Genomic DNA, 17,256 nt, shown 5'->3' with positions numbered 1-17,256 from the left:
TTTGGATACACTGATGCTATTGGTATATATAATAAAGTGCTGATTGTCACCACATGTTTGCTGCTTTTTTTGGAGTCAACGTAGACCTCCTGGTCTACAACTGCTCTTTGAATTTCAGTTGGCACCTTTCACCTATCATAGACTATACAGGATTTCTTCCACCCTGTTAAAGTGACCTACACCATGTCATGTGACCTACACCAAGTTAAGCCCTATAACATGTATACTATGCTGACTCCTGAGTGAGTTTGTAGGCGTACACACTGCCCCTCTGCTGGTAGTGGTGGCTGGCCACCTCGTCTCTCTTGCGGCGTTTGGCTGTAGGCTCCCCAGGGTCCCTCAGGGCAGGGTCACCATACCCCCCACCCCCTGGGGACTGCAGCTGGAAACAGTCCTTTGGCAGAAAAAAAAATGTGATTGTCAAACAACTGAAAAATGTTGTTCTCATTTTTTAGAACCATACCGATAGTTGTAGTCACTTATATAAATGGAATCTTAAAGATCTTTACATGACCCTTTTGAAATGCCTATTAATATTTCCTGGGGACCGCTGACATGTCGAAGGTACTTGAAGACATGTTTATCCATATCACCTGCGTTTGAAGTAAACATAGGTGTTGCAGGTAAAAATGCCTTTAGTTTATCCTAGAAAGAAATCCCACTTACCCCTGGTTGCATGCTGACACTTGATTTGCCCCCCAGGTTGACAACTCTCCCGTCCCTGTAGATAACCAGGTTCATCCCCCTGGCTCCTGGCTCTCCTCCTGGTGTTTATGATCCAGGCAACAAGATTACAGCAGGAACAAGAACAAAATGCATCCTATTATTATTCTATGGTTAGGTTAAATGTCATGATTGTGACATTTCCATCATTTAGTACAACATAAGTACAATGTGCAAGGATACCTTTTTTCGTAAAGATAACATTAAAAGTCAGATTGGGCAACACCCCAGAAATCATGGATGTCTCCTTTAAAATGTCCCCCTTACCGTTAAGGCCATATGGCTGGAAGGCCCTTCTCTCACTCAGGATAGTGAACATGACTGGCCTTCTGAACAGGAGTTCCCTCAGTACACCATCCCCTCCACAGTACTGACCCTTCCCCCCTGTCCCATGGTTCAGGTGGAATCTTCTCAAGATCACTGGGTACCTTAGGGAGGGACAAGACAGATTTTAGATGAAACTACACTACAAAGTACTTTTTGTCTCCAACCTCTGGAAAACCACATCTGTTATATTCTGTGGTTGTTCTGAATGAAAACCCATGGAATACTACAGTTTGTAATGTTTTAGGGTTATATTGGTACTGTCCTTAGTGCTGGAAATGTGGTTAAGGTATAGTTCTGAATGGAAATCACTACAAAAGTACATTCTGTTATATTCTGTTGTTGTTCTGAATGGAAACCCATGGAATACTTCAGTTTGTAATAGTCTAGGGTTGTACTGGTACTGTCCCTAGTGCTGAAAATGTGGTTAAAGTGTAGTTCTGAATGGAAATCACTAGAAAAGTACAGTCTGTTACATTCTGTTGTTGTTCTGAATAGAAACCACTGGAATACTACTGTTTGTAAGGTTCTATGGTTATATTGGTACTGTCCCTAGTGCTGGAAACATTTTTAAGGTGTAGTTCTGAATGGAAACTATGGAATACTAACAGTCTGTTGTTCTGTTGTTGTTCTGAATGGAAACCACTGGAATACTATACTCCGTTATATTCTGTTGTTGTATTGGTACTGTCCCTAGTGCTGAAAACATGGTTAAGTTGTAGTTCTGAATGGAATTCTGATTCATTGGAATACTACAGGCTTACTATTGAAATCATTAGATTTACGATACTTGATGGCCTGTCTCTTACCTCCTCTCCATAATTTCTGGGTCAGTGATCCGGGTGTTGGTCATGTGGACATGAACCCCGCTTCTGCCGTCCCATGTGGGGCCCTGGGTGGTAGAGTGACATTTGTATGATTTGATATTAGTTATGACATTAGTGCCATAATAGATTATAATTTAGCCTGTCAGTAAATTAGTCTTACATGTACTGTCATACAAATTCTGATTCTGTTGTTTGAATATTGGTAGACAAGCTAAATAGTATTGAAATGGTCAAAATTCTACATAGAATACAATTTAGACAGGACATGTAGATAGGACATGGAGAGAAGACATAAACTATACTGTACCTAAAAGAAAATAAAGTATCAACAAATGAAACACATGGGCAATGGAGGAGCAGTTAAGGAGAGTACAGCACAGACAGATCAGAAAATCATTTTGCATTTCAGAGCAAGTACTGCCTACACTGCAGCCGACAGACGATGATGAAATCGGTGAAGTCAATGGACAGCCATACATGCAACATTGCAAGTGTAGAAGTTGCAGCAAATCTAATTCTACTAGCACAGGATGAAACTGCAAAGAAAAACAGAACTTCAGCATATACGTGACAAAGAAACAATGCTTAATGACAGGCAGATATTGACAATTTTTGGTGCAATATGCTGACTGATGATGAACTCACAGCCCCATGGCCTCCTGCCACGGTTTCCACGTATCCTGCGTTAGCCTCGCCAAAGCTGGTCACATTCATGCAACCCTGCAAATCAAGAGGGAATTTTAAAAGCACAAACAACACCTTGACATTTCCAAACCACTCACCGCCCCATGGCCACCTGCCACTGTCTCATAGTAGCCGACATCCTGGTCACCAAAGGCAATGTTATTCATGCAGCCCTGCAACAGTCAGGTAAAAGGAGTTGTCTACAGTTGAAAAAATATCTTTATTGTCTGAACTTTTTCAACACCTTCTCCCATCTACAAAATATATCCTTGCTCAACAATGACAGATTCACATACTTTAGAACCCTATCAGTTTTGTACCGTGCCAGGTAGTGCCCTGTCCCTTTTTTATGCCATTGCCAGCAGCCAGTACTATAGTTCAATTTGTATCTTGCATTGCCTTGCCATAACATACATATCACAGCAATACAATTACAACTGCAGAAGCATTCAAGTTAATATTTTGTATGGTCCTATGTTGTCCAAAGGTATCTATTGGGCAAATGCACATAACATTCATACACAGAATACAAATGTAATGAGTAAAAAATTGAACAATGTAACCTTAGTCAGGTTCACGAAGTAAACCATATCCTTTTCAAAGTGCACAGATTCCACCTGTGAGTTACTTCACCTGTGAGGCAGCACAGATGTGGAAGGCCTTCAGGATGACGTCCACCACTCTCTGGCTGGTCAGCACATTTCCACCCACAACTGCAGCATTGTCAGACGGGTTCAGGATGCAGTTGGGTGGCATCTGGATCTTAACTGGCTTCAAACAACCCTGTGTACATAGAACATGATGACAAAACCAATTTGAAGGTACAATTGTACATGTATTTTACAAATGGGTTGACCAATTTGAAGAGATGCCCTTCTTAACATATGGCAAAATTCTCCCCAAAACCCATCCATTAATGAAGAAAACATGTTAAGATACAAAATCAATAATGGGGAAAATCTGGCTGTTCAGTGCATGGATTTGAGCACAACATTTTGGAAAAGGTCGGACATAACGTCTTCCATGGTTTACAAAAGAGAAGTCAAACCCTTCAGACAAAGTTTCAGGCGATTACATTTTATTTGGTAGGTTATTTTTGTTTTCATTGTACAGTAGTTATTTTGTACTCTGTTTCAATGTTGTTGTTTTTTGTCCTTGTTATTTGCAATTAGCCTTCGGGTAGCAATTTCCAACAAACTTTACAACAACAACAATAAGGAACACCTCTTACACTACACATCACTACACAGCTGTGAACACCTGTCTCACCTGGTTGAGAGGAATGTCATGTGCCACCATACACCTGAGGCAGTAGATGAGTGCAGATGAGGTGATGGCTCGGGGAGCGTTGGTATTCCCAAACACCTCAGGACCAGTCCCGCTGAAGTCAAACACTGCTGTTCCCTAAAAGGGTAGGGAAAAATGATCAACAACCTTTTTATATGTCAAGGTGAAAGTAACCTATAAGTAGTTGATTAAGCTTAACTGAGACTTAAATCTCTATTCTGTAATCTACCAGTATCCACTTCTACTGTTGTGTTTTATTTTCATCTGCTCCATCCTAATATGATCTTTGTTGCACCTCTATCATGTTTCTCTCCCCATGTGACTTTCCCCATGTGGCTCTCTTCTGAATATTCTTGTCTCTTCTGAAAATTCTTCTACTCTTCCTGTCTTCTTCTCTCCTTCCCACCTTGTCTTCATTGATGCTGACATTCAGGACCAGAGGAGTGCCATCGTCCATGTGATCCTCGGCAAACAGCTGTGTGGTGCCAGTCCTGGCCTTGGTCTCCTGGGCAATCTCCTTCAACATGTCCCTCACAGCCACCTCAGCATTGTTCTGGAAAAATAAGGGATTAATTTAATGGTTTAATGGCTTAATATCTCCTTTTGCTGTCCATATGTACATGTGACAGCCACTCTTCCAGGTCAGAAATGAAATTACATGTAACGTTACATGTACTTCAGATAGAATGACATGACACAACATGTCATATGTACAACATAACTTATGCTGAGGTTACATTTCCAAGCCGAAGCCAGGCCAGGCTGTTTGCATGAACGAAAAATAAACATTTCATGTCATGAACATACACAAATAGTGCTCATGAAACACTCACCTGTATGTAACCCATGTAGGCCTGTACCACATCCAGCCCGTAAGCATCGATCAGCTCCTGCACCAGTTTGATGCCCTTCTGGTTGGCTGCCACCTGAGCCTGCAGGTCGGCCAGGTTGTCGTGGAGATTCCTGGTGCCAGAGCTGCCTGGGATCAGACCTGGGGCCATCAGCCTCTCTGTCAGGGCTGGTAGAGACAGCAAGGATGGACTCACATGTTTAGGTCTATCAAAGCATTTTAATAGTCTTGAAGAGACTCATTTGTAAGTCCTGACTAACATCTTTCTTTCCCACACAAACACATATATTTTGCTTTTAGACGAAATTTGTAAATCCTGACTAACATCTTTCTTTCCCACACAAACACATATATTTTGCTTTTAGACGAAATTTTCTTTTCAGACACAAACCTTCCTGCATGTATTTCCCATTCTCTATCAGCTTGAAGGACTTGAACACTGCTCCTTCCTCACTGAGGGACTTGGAGTGTGCAGGCATGGAGCCAGGTGTAATACCACCAATGTCTGCATGGTGTCCTCGTGATGCCACAAAGAAGACAGGTCTCTCTTCTCCTTTGTAGAAAACCTGAGGAGGACAAACTTTCAGTACTTTTCCCAAATTTTGAAAAAAAAAGGACCAAACAACATGATCTGATGAAAAGTATGTAATCTGTAATGTGGAAGATCTTCCAATAGCTAAAGAACATGTAACCAGGAGAGGAAAGAAATCTGTATGCTTTACTGAATAATAAATTACAACTTTTGCAGGAAATCTGAAAGTGGACTTACAGGTGTGATAACAGTGAAGTCAGGGAGATGGCTCCCTCCTGCAGACGGGTGGTTACTCAAGATGACATCACCTTGGTGGATATCCTCTCCCAACTGCCTCAACTGTAGATTAGGCAGTGTGGAAACAATTTTGTGGAATAGTGTTTTGATAAATACATACATGTAACTATTACTGCTACCACTCAATAATATAGATGACTGACATATATGTAAAAGCTCTGTAGAACTACATGTAAATACTAGCTTTTAAACCACACCAATACTTTCCTTTAAAAAGGTACATATCTTAGTCATCTGACCTGGTACTGTACAGTTTCCTGCATGGCCCCCAGGTGAACAGGGATGTGCGGTGCATTGGCCACCAGTCCACCGTCTGGTCCAAACAGGGCACAGGAGAAGTCCAACCTCTCCTAGTGGTGGGTCAGTAAGGAGCTGTGGGTTTTGTGCCAGGAGGTTGCTTCCACAAATACTAATGACTTTTTCAAGATTTGCTACTCGCTACTTGGGCAACCTTAGCTGTATAATGTATGTATATACACCAGCCAAACAAATAAATGAATGAATAAATTATAAAATAGATAAGAGCCATTTAAGACTGTCTACAGCCTGAGCTGAAAAGTCTGGCACTTTCTGTAAATATGGTCATTTATTAGAACAAGAATTTTTGTCATTTATTTATGATAAATAATTCATTCTCAAGATGAGTGAATTAACTGTTGATATGTTACCTTGATGTTGGTGGATATTGCTGTTCTTTGGAGAATTCTACACAGAAGAAATGTCCAACATTAGCTTTTCAGTCAGTTCCATTAATGGGTGCACCTTACATATGACAGAAGTTTTTGCTATAGATACTTTAAGAAATAGCAATGCTAGATTTATTTGTTACATAAAACAGGGAACAAATCATAATGAAACTATGAAAATAAATAGGTTTACTGGATAAAATTTATTTTGTAAGAAACATTGAAAAATTCATAATTGACAGAACCTACCTGCCCATTTGTTCAGCAATGCTCATGAAGCGATGGGAGAAGATGGAGAGCTGCAGAGAAAAATTTACACAATTTTGTTTACTAGTAAGTAACATTTAAAAAGTACTGTTGCAAACCAGTTCCATCTATTCAATACATTTGTCATTGAAATAATATTGAAATTGTTCTAAATGCTAATGTAAAGTAAATGTATGTCGGATGATTATGAAATTGAACGTATCTAGCTAGAAGACATGTGCAGATCACCTGTATTGCATCCAGCCCTGTTCCTATCCTTTGCTTCTCAGCAACACCGACTGCTATCTTCACATCCCCTTCTGGAGTGATGCTGGCACTGCAGTCAGGCTCCACTATGATGGTACTATAAGAACAGAAGACAGTAATCTTTTTTAAAACAAAGAACTCCCCACCATTTTTAATCAAACATCTGTTTATTACTCTGTCACTTTATCAACATCGATCTGTAACACTCATATTTGTGGCGGAAATTACAGTTTAGACTTGCAGCATACTGTATAAAAATTTTTGCACCTGTTCTTCTCAATAAGAATGGCTGGCCCGTGGATGGCATGGTCACATGACAGATCATCCAGGAGGTAGACATTGGTGTCATAATAACAGTTGTCAAAGTAACACTTGGTCACCTGCAGGATGACATGTATACACACTACATGTAAGATTTTACCCAGATCTGTATACAACACAATAAAATTTAAAAAAAAAGGAAAAAGGATTTTTACTATATCATGCCTTCCTTTCATCAACTCTCTTCTGCCGACTATTCAGTGTTACTTCCAGACAAATTTTTTTTTCACATTTCTATACGCTTTCCTGGTTCCTTTATTGTGTCACTTTTCTGTATCATTTTGTAGGAAAGCCATATAGTATATCCCAATGTCTTTAAAATATAATGCCAAGTTTTTGATCCAGACAGTCTCACAATGACCTACACACTCAGACTATTATTTCTCGCAAGTAAAATCATACATGTGGGTCTCACCAGTTCCACCCTGGGTGTCTGACCGGATGGTCGTTTCATTTGGTGGTCGTGTATCCCTGTCTGACCCACCCCACGTACACGGATGTCGTCCACTTTGATGGGTCGTCCTGGGATGGTGAACCCAAACTCACGCATGTACCTGGAAGACAGACAAAGGGGTCAGTCACTCAGATGGTCTATATATATTATAGAGGATGCATAGTCCAGTGGTTTGTGACCCTGCCTCTGGACCAAGAGGTTGGGAGTTTGAATCCCCGCCGATGTTGCTCACTCTACATGCACACTACTGGAAAGGGTCGCATGTGCAGTCCTTAGGATGGGACGTTAAGCTCTGGTCCACTGTTCATTGTGCTTGTCAAAAAAGAGCAAGGAGAATTTCTCTGGTAAAATGAAACTGTAAATAATGTGTATAGTGTTGGTGTTCTCTGTCATGACCAGTGTAGTAGTGTGGGAGATTATTACTCCGTGAAGGAGGTCAGGACCTCCGGACGGAGTGTTGTAATCGGCTGATTTTTCATGTTCGCAGTCAAAACACTGGGTTCTCTTTGTGTAATCGGCACGCAATTTTATACGCCGTCTGCGGGCATGCCCGTGTTGATGCACGAATGTGTATTTTTGCCGTTGCTGCTTTCGCGGTCAATGTAATATCGCAGACGCACCCCTACAATTACGAGGCGAATTGGAATGGTCCAGAAAAACGCGTTGTTTGGAATAGCAGCGGGGGGGGTAAAAGTTCATGCAGATACGGGGTGGTTTTTATAAGTGGTTCCAGATGTTTTTGCCCATGGTTAAGAGATGCCAAGTTTTTTGGAAGATGTTCGCAGCCAAAACGCATTCTTCCGTACGTCGCATTTCTGTGTAATTTCGCATGTGGTGTTGCATTATGTCCGGGATGATGCACGTCTTTTTATTTTTACCGTAGCTGTTTTGATATTGGAGTAAATGCTTATTTTCGAAACATCCCCATGCCGTTGAAATGTTGTCGTCCGTTTATGTCACCGGTAGTAAGTCGGGGCGGGGCTGATATGTGGGGTGGTCAGAGGTCAACATTAGGAAAAATTTAATGTTAATACCGATGACGTAATCCTATCGATTTCAAACTGGTCGGGTGTGGCGACCTAGTGGCGGCGTGTATATTAGTCACGTAGCAACTGGCCGGTCGTCCTAGCAACGAGCGTGCTGGCCGCTCGACTATACACATGGGCAATATTTTTGGGTTGGGCCGCTCCATAGTGTTAGTGGAGCAGCTCTTTGGAAAAATGGACAATATTTTTGAGCAACCCATCAATGTGTTTTGCCTCGTGGTCGGATGTGGTCTGGGGCTGGTAAACCACACATATTAGTAGATCGGATAATTTTATGATTTGCTAGTTGTAAACGCGTCTTGTAGTATGAGCCGGTATAGGAAGAAGTAGCCTGTGTTACACAATCATGCTTTCGGCCGGATTGATGTGCAACTGTTTCTAATTACAAGGACTGCGCTAATGCCGACTGGTTGCTTGGCCAGTCGCGCTCTCCTGATACACCGCGAATGTTGGGCATTATGCGAGTGTTCCCTGTAGACAGTCCCGGGAGTCATTTTTTTCGCACATTCGCACATTCCAGGAGCCAAACCAAAATACGTTCATGAACCGAGTCCAAAAAACCGAAACGTGAAAATCGGATGATCGGACCTGATGTACATTTCTCTTTCTGTAGATTGTACACACAATACACACATCTTTAGATAATCTGGCCATGGCAGGTAAAAAAAAGTAATCCTGAATCATACTAGATTAGCGTAAATGCATGTTTATGCGTTCAAAACAAGAAAAGAAATTGTTTCCCGGTATTAATCTCTTGAAACACGGCGCTGAATATTGACGCAAAAATATTTCGGGCATCGCATCGTTGCAATATATAATACTTCACGGAGAATTGTCGCCTATGGCTTCTTGGTTACTTTTCCTTTCATCTAACTAATCAAAGGCATACCATATTACACATGAGAGAACTTTAAAAAGTACCTGTCTGTGAAAGCCTTCTCAAAGTCTCCCTCCCCACATGTGTTAGTGCTGGGTGGATATCCATGGGAGGAACACATCAGGGCACAGTCTGTCCTGTCATATCTCAGGTGGAGGAATGCTTCTGTCTGAATCTGATCCCTGGGAATATAGTACATAAATAGCATCAGAGGTTCTGTCTGCAGCATACGTTCCAAAATATTATACAACAGAATTTTGTTGAACACAAACATTTGGATTATGAAATAAATATTCAACATTATATTACTATTAGAAGAATGTCCTAATTTCCTTAGCAACACATTTCATCACTTATTCCCTTCAGTTGTGCAAATACATTTACATCAATGTGACAATGATATCATCTTACATGAAATTCTGACCTTAAAAAAATGAAAAGACTCACTCTGTGAAACCCTGAGTCTTGAGCTCTTTGATGCAGGTTAGCCTTAGTGCTGCTATTCTCTGGTCCAGCTGTGAGAAGTTATCTGATGTGCAACATTAGAGATTATTATATAGAACTAATCATGAGATGGACACATACAATATCAGGCAGTACATTTCCTGCCATTTAAAAAACACATTCTGTTCTGAATCTGAACACTTCTGTAACTGTGAGGTTTACCTTTACTGTAGCTGACAGCACACGGCTCCTGAGCCTCATGTACAACATCAGCCAGAGCCATGCCGTAGGCAGACAGGATACCAGCATATCTGGAAGGCACAGAAAACAGGGAGGCAAATTCACACTGTGAGCCTCATGATTGAGAAGTATTCCACCTACTGCTGGTAGAAAACCACTATGTGTGATGAACTTTACATTCTATTCAACAGTGGAAGGCAGAAAACAAGAAAGCAAAGGGACAGGTGCATTTTAGACAAGCAGTGCCCCAGAGTAAAAATTAGAATAATGTCACATCCTTACCTGTGGATAAAAACAGTGGACATTCCCAGAGACTTGGCGATGGCACAAGCATGCTGTCCTCCTGCACCACCAAAACAAGCCAGGACATGCTGGGATGTGTCATGACCTTTGGCCTAGAGTGGTGTACAAATACAGTCTACCAGACATTACTTTACAATTACATACTAAGTATCATATTCATTCATAATTGGTATCTGCATGTCAAGTATCATCTCTGTCATGTTTCTACCAAAGGGTGTATCGCATTGCGTGATGTACCCACCTGTGTCAGAGCTCTGATTGGTCGACACATGGCCTCGTTGGCCACCTGTATGAAGCCCATGGCAATCTCCTCCATTGTCATTGGCTCTTTCCTCATGCCATCTGGTTGGCTCGCCAGGAAATCATTGACCTTGGAAAAACAAAGATGGAGAACAAATGCTGCTTTAACATGGTTGGGTGGTGAGCACAATTCTGGTTAATGACATGGTGGAATAAAGAAGATATAGGTCTAGGAGCAGTCACTTTTACAAATGACAAATGTAAGTAAAGACATCTAAAAGACCAGAAGTGATGGAAGTTGACACACTCAAGTAATCATAGGTCAGATCGGGTATGGTATTTTCCTACCTCTTGGGTTAGGTTTGAGAAGGCGGTCATAGTTGCAGGCTTATCCAATGGCTGGTCTTCATTCTCCCCAAAGATTGAAGGGAAATACCTGCAATGAAGTATACAATGTAATGTCATTAAGCTTATAAAAAAATGCTGCACTAGATGGTCTGCTGATATTAATTTACAATTTATCTTCCTGTTGAAACTGAAAAGAATAAATTCTGGCATCAAAGAGGCATTGAAAATTTAATGCCCAGCACAAGATTTTTCAATTAAAGATGGTATGAACTTACTCTGGTAGAAGTCTCCCCAAACACAGGTTTGCATCAGTTACTGTCAGGGGGCCACCTAATGGTAGTCCACAAAATGGAAGGTCAGTAAATCTTAATAGCATTGTATTCTACCACAGAAAACTGAGCATACAAGACACTAGATATAGAGACATGTGCATGTATTAGTAAAAAGTAGTACAAAGTAGTAAAAAAAGATTACACCAGGGAACAAGACCCACCTTTCTTATAGCAGACAGGCCCAGGGTGTGCTCCTGCTGACTCTGGTCCAACCACAAACAGTCCTGAGCGGAAGAACAGTCTGGAGCCCCCACCTGCTGCCACTGTGTTGATGTCCAGCTGAGGAAGAATGATCCATAAGTAAACTTTCAGTAAACATTAAAGAGACAAACTTGTCTCTGTACATTGCTGAAGAGTTGTCATGACATCTCTCACCTGGAGCAAATGTATAATCAGTATAGTAGGTCATGTGTCTTACCTGTGGAGCTTGTATAGTCACCCCAGCTGTAGTGGTCTCAAACACGTGTTCATATTCACCTGCATACCTGCTCACATCTGTAGATGTACCTGGGAAAATAGACATTCAAAAATAAATCTGACATATCTTTAAATCCGCTATATTGGCATTGATACGTCAATGAAAAAAACATGCAAATTTGCATTATATGCACCTTATAAGGTACAAAGTTTCCTAGTATGAAAAAATTTCTTACCCCCCATGTCAAACCCAATGACTGGTTGTTGAGTTTCCTGGTCAAACGTGGTCATGCCGTACCCGACCACTCCTCCAGCTGGACCAGACAGGATTGCATGGGAGCCATTAAATCTGTGGAACATTAGGAAAAGGCAAAATGGTGGAAACAGAAACACACAGGACATTTTTTAAGAGTTAAAGGAAGTGTTAGAGAGACAACATATGACAATTTCTTCGAACTCTGAATGTTACTGTTCCAAAATAAGTGTCATTATGAATGTATTGATCTGAAATGACGTCCAACAAAACTGAAATATTGGGTTAACTCACTTATCCATGGGGGTGAGACCTCCATCTGACTGCATGAACAGGACCTGAGTCTTCTCCAGGCCTCCTTGGAAACCACCACCAAAACTTGCAAGGTACCTCTTTATGTGAGGAGTCAAATATGCATCTGCACAAGCTGTAAAAAAAGTTAATAACGGTAAAAAAAAATTGTCTTTTCAGTGTTTGTTTGTTTGTTTGTTTGTGTGGGTTAATGTTGGGAAGGCTACTAAGCCATGTTCCAATAATCTGCCACTGCAACACAGGATCAAATCTAGAATTGTGCATCGTTGGTGCAGGTTGGCAGTCTCCTTACCTGTGTAACCTCTGGGCACAATCCGGAACATGGGCATGACTTCACTGGACAGGGATACCTGGTGAAACCCCATCTGTCTGGCTAGCTGGCCCACCTTTTGTTCATGGCCTGCAAAACTAGGAGCAGAAATGGTTACAAAACTTTACACACGGAAGAATGTAAGGTTTTCACTATTTCATAGGCTAGTCAAATGACACAAAAACCGTCATCAAAGATAACATCAAGATTGTATTGCTTTTTATTTGTACGCTAATTGAATGTTGCCAAGTTTGCTGCAGAGGAAGCAGTAGGCTCCCTATATATTGAAATGATAATGAAAACACCTGAGTGTCCTCTCCCATTGACTTACGTGTAGGAGTGCATGAGGACGACAGCCAGACTCCTGATGCCCCTGTCCAGGACAGCCTGTAGGTCAGCACGCAGCTGTACCTCATCCAGCTGTTCCCAAACATGCAGCTGTCAACAAACACAGCTGTCACTTTCACTCACACCCTGAGAGCATAACTCTACAAAATTTCTGTACACATGAGGCTGAAACATCAGTCTTCCACAATTACAGTTTATTTCCCTAACTTTAAGTTCATCTGACAAATACATTTATATAGAGAGTAAAATGTATAAATGAAAAATCAATTGTATAGTTTCTGACAATGGGCTGTCCTACAATCCCTTTACCTAATTCTGGCTCTTCCCATGATTGTCAAATAAATACAAGCCATACAAGCATTTTGCAAATGAAAGAAGACTATGTGGTCACTATCAGTAAGCAGACCTTCTCCCCTGTTGTCCCAGTGACAGTCTGAAGGTTGGCAGGTTTGTCCAGCTGACAGGACTCCTGCTCCAGGATAACTCGCTCCTTCACTTCCACAACCTCCTCATATAGAACATCTGGAGTCACAATTTCCTGTCATTAAAAAAAATTGTCTTAAATCACAGTCAAAACATCAGATGTCACAGTTTCTAATTCAACAAAACATCATCAGGGGACAAAATATTTTCAAACAGCAAAGAAGTAGCCTACGTTAGTATAGACCATTATGATATACTCTTCAGCACCATGGACAGGGCAATATGGATGACTGTTTATAGTCTTTTCATAGATTAAAAATGTATAGTCTTTTCATAAATTAAAGATGCTGCCAAGTAAAATAACACTCAAAATTATATAAGATGATGTGTGTTAACAACACTGTATTGATGAATATGTCACTTTGACATCATATTTCTTACCAGATCAAAGATGTTTGGCCGTGACTGGTTGCCAATGTGGAGCAGGTCTTGGAAGCCTTGTGTGATGACCAGAGCCATGCGTTCACCTTTCCTCTCCAGGAGTGCATTAGTGGCCACAGTTGTGCCCATACGTATCCAGCCTATCAGGGAGGGGTCCAGGGGCTGGTCAGCAGGCATGGGGATACCTGTTTCCTGATGGAATAACAAAAGAAATGTAACGTTACATGTGTTATCTACTTTTCAATAACAGTTATATTTTCTGATTTAAGTTAACATGATGTCTCAATTACAAAGTTGATGAATGGTTTCTAGGCTCAAAATTAGAGCCTTCATACATACCTTCATTGATTAAGGCTGAGGTGGAGGCATTGATAAAGAACAACACTTAACATGTTATTTGTTATCTGATCTTATCTAATATGATCGGATGTACTGTGATTAAACATCATAATTTAATTTGGGATTGTCCTGAACATTGTTCTGAGACAATAATCTTCAACACATTTCTCTCTCAGGATATCCTTCTAATACCAGCTATGCATTTGCAAATGCCTTGTCCCAGCTCAGAACAGTAAAACTGCTTTGTCATATTTGCTTAAAGCAATTAACTCCAGACGGTCACCGTAACTAGGCCAAAGTTCATGCCTGTAAGTATAACAGAGGACTAAAACAGCGACGTTTCTCAAAAACTTCAATAGTGAAAAAGATATGCATTGTATAAGCAGTACCTTTAGAAGATGGTAAAAGTTCTGCCTCTTACGTAATGACGTATAAAGTTACTAATCTGGTGAACGCCCCCTAAACTCCCACCTCTTCCATGATCCTCCTGATCCCCTCCCGCGGAGCATCGGGGTAGTTAGCAGGGTCCTCGGACAGCAGCTTCATGACCCTGGTCTTCCCTCCCGGACACCGCGCGTACACGTCCGTGAACGTGCCGCCTCGGTCAATCGCGAACTGGAACAGCTTCTTCATCGCGGCGTTTGTGGACATCTTCTTCAGCATTGTGCACAGGTAACCTCCGACCTCGGCATCGACCACTTAGGAAAAGGGGGATGTCCTGTTGAAATGCATACAAAAGCAACAAAGATATGGACATGCCACATCCCTCATCAAAGAAACGATAGATGTCATAAATTATATATAGAATAGCTACATTAAGTGACTTAATTTGTCATGTGTTATGGAAATGTGACTATTTCACGGATTACAGAAATACAACACCCCCCCCATTGTTGTTCAAATCTTCCAACAAAATGGCTGGTCTCGAGATCATTTCTGACCAAGGCTACCGCATCGATGGGCGCCGTTCCTCGGAGCTTAGGAAGGTCTGTGCCCGTATGGGCGTGTTCACACAGGCCGACGGATCGGCGTACATCGAGCAGGGAAACACCAAGGCTCTGGCCACCGTGTACGGGCCACACGAGGTAATGTGGTCAGCGTAGCGCAGAATGTGGGGAGGGGGGCTCGCGAGCACATGGCCAAAATTATTTGGTCCGAATTTAGGAGCCTTTATACCTTGATACACAAGCTTCACATAATGTTGAACTTAGGGTACTCACAGGTGAATCTCTAACATCAATGACACTTTAATTTTGGCAACCCTTTTGATATTACAGATGAGGAAGGGAAGAGGCAAGATCCAACATGACAGAGCTGTTGTCAACTGTCAGTTCAGCATGGCCACCTTCAGCACAGGAGAGCGGAAATCCCGGCCAAAGGGGGACCGACGATCACAGGAGATGTCCATGCACCTGCGCCAAACGTTTGAAGCTGTCATTGTCACTGAACTGTTTCCCAGGTCTCAGATAGACATATATGTACAGGTGAGGCTACTTGTACTTTACAAAGTGTTTTGCCTGTCTTGTCAATTTTGTATAGAATGCACTTGCAAATTACATTGTATGCAGCAAAGAAAAGTGTATTCTTTTAGTTGTGTAGCAGTCTCCCTTGTTAATCATGGTAGATAGATGGCAACATTTCAGTTCTTTGCCTGGTAGATTTTTTGTAAAAGTTACATTTCCTAAGTAATGCTGAAGACTTACTTCAAGTATCATTGCAAATCATACTAAGTATTGGCAGTGCTGTAACCTGTGACATCCAAAAAGTGAACAGTAAAACTTTTTTTCAGATCCTACAAGCAGATGGAGGTAACTACTGTGCTTGTGTGAATGCAGCGACTCTAGCAGTGATTGATGCAGGTATCCCCATGAAGGACTATGTTTGTGCCTGTACAGCAGGCTTCATCCAGGACTCCCCACTGTTAGACATTAGTTATGTGGAGGAGTCAGCAGGAGCTCCTTTCCTCACTGTGGCCATGATGCCCAAATCCGAACAGATTGTCCTGCTGGAGATGAACTCAAGATTACATGCAGGTGGGTTATTCACCTTTATGTGGTCATTAAGGCATAATCCTTCTGTATGTAGAAGTATGTCATAATTACATTGTAACAGGTGGTTGGAGGGAGGGCCGGCCACCTGTTCGAACATGTGTGAATGCATGTACCCGTGTCGTGTTCGAACAGGTGATCTATACTGTACCTGTTCAAGGGAAGGGGTTCTAAAACTGACCAGTTGGAAGTTAAATAAAGTGAGTTGAGTTTGAGTCTTCATCAAGTGGAGACGTTTCTTAAAACTTGTACCCAAATGATTCCTCTTTAAGGTAGAATGAGCATGCCCTTCGATTCAGTAATAACAACTCTCAGTGATGTGCATATTTATAAGATACCAGAAGCAGAAGTACATGTACATTTGTACATTGTTGCCTCTTGAGGTGTGTACTACCTGAAATTAAGACATGCAATGATTCTTCAAACATATAGAAGAAGTTGATACATTCATTTTGTTGCTCCAGCAAACCTTGAATAAATTAGAAATTCCCTTTGTCTTGTCCAGATAACATGGAGAAAGTGCTTGACCTGGCGACACAGGGCTGTAAGGATGTGTTTGCTGTGCTGGACAGGCATGTGAGGGACCATGTCAGTGAATCACATGCACTCATGACAGCCTCCTGATGGGGGACTGCTGAAGACTGGAAGAACCAGATTTAGTTAAAAGAACTAATGTTACACATTGCCAAGAGATCTATTTTCTATTCTTCTTTATTCCATTAATCTGATACTACCCCATTGGTTGTTGACCGTTGCTAGGGTCATTTGTGTGGCAAACCAAGTGTAGCCATTGTTAGTTATAATGAAAACTCCTTTCATGGAGATGTTTAATGTTATGAATATGTTAATACTTTTTGTTTTACATCCTTTACGTGACCTGGCCAATTTAAGTGACATTTGTGAAAATAGAATGGTATTTAACATTAATCATGTGCAAGATGACAAAGGTGAAGAGTTATAAAGTAGAAAATAAAACAGTATTAGTCATGAACACTTGGAGTAACTTTTACAATGCTTTAAACCTTATTTTTAAGCAC

General features: G+C 41.3%; 2 protein-coding genes across 2 annotated transcripts; one reads left to right on the top strand and one right to left on the bottom strand.

Moving 5' to 3' along the window:
• Window positions 1-22: 22 nt before the first annotated feature.
• On the bottom strand, window positions 23-14,874 carry LOC109473923 (5-oxoprolinase-like). Its single transcript, XM_019774090.1, has 33 exons — window positions 14,643-14,874; window positions 13,833-14,024; window positions 13,375-13,506; window positions 12,952-13,058; window positions 12,603-12,718; window positions 12,293-12,425; window positions 11,982-12,094; window positions 11,747-11,835; window positions 11,490-11,607; window positions 11,272-11,326; window positions 10,997-11,084; window positions 10,650-10,778; window positions 10,388-10,500; window positions 10,088-10,176; window positions 9,869-9,950; window positions 9,466-9,603; window positions 7,460-7,598; window positions 6,991-7,103; window positions 6,706-6,820; window positions 6,460-6,509; window positions 6,193-6,229; window positions 5,764-5,874; window positions 5,465-5,566; window positions 5,087-5,261; window positions 4,679-4,863; window positions 4,252-4,398; window positions 3,828-3,962; window positions 3,192-3,341; window positions 2,657-2,731; window positions 1,857-1,939; window positions 991-1,151; window positions 667-764; window positions 23-394 (listed from the first exon to the last, which is right to left on the bottom strand). Exons 1-33 carry the CDS (start codon window positions 14,832-14,834, stop codon window positions 227-229), a joined length of 3,930 nt encoding a protein of 1,309 aa, XP_019629649.1. The 5' UTR covers window positions 14,835-14,874; the 3' UTR covers window positions 23-226.
• Window positions 14,875-15,051: 177 nt separating this feature from the next.
• LOC109473784 (exosome complex component RRP41-like) lies at window positions 15,052-17,210 on the top strand. The gene is made up of 4 exons (XM_019773843.1): window positions 15,052-15,256; window positions 15,449-15,655; window positions 15,961-16,204; window positions 16,725-17,210. Exons 1-4 carry the CDS (start codon window positions 15,086-15,088, stop codon window positions 16,841-16,843), a joined length of 741 nt encoding a protein of 246 aa, XP_019629402.1. The 5' UTR covers window positions 15,052-15,085; the 3' UTR covers window positions 16,844-17,210.
• The last annotated feature ends 46 nt before the right edge of the window (window positions 17,211-17,256 follow it).

This window comes from Branchiostoma belcheri, unplaced genomic scaffold, assembly GCF_001625305.1.
Source record: "Branchiostoma belcheri isolate BF01 breed outbred unplaced genomic scaffold, Haploidv18h27 scaffold3, whole genome shotgun sequence".
In the NCBI taxonomy this organism is placed as follows: domain Eukaryota; kingdom Metazoa; phylum Chordata; class Leptocardii; order Amphioxiformes; family Branchiostomatidae; genus Branchiostoma; species Branchiostoma belcheri.
Note: the sequence above shows the minus strand (reverse complement) of the source record. Positions and strands in the feature narration are given on the sequence as shown.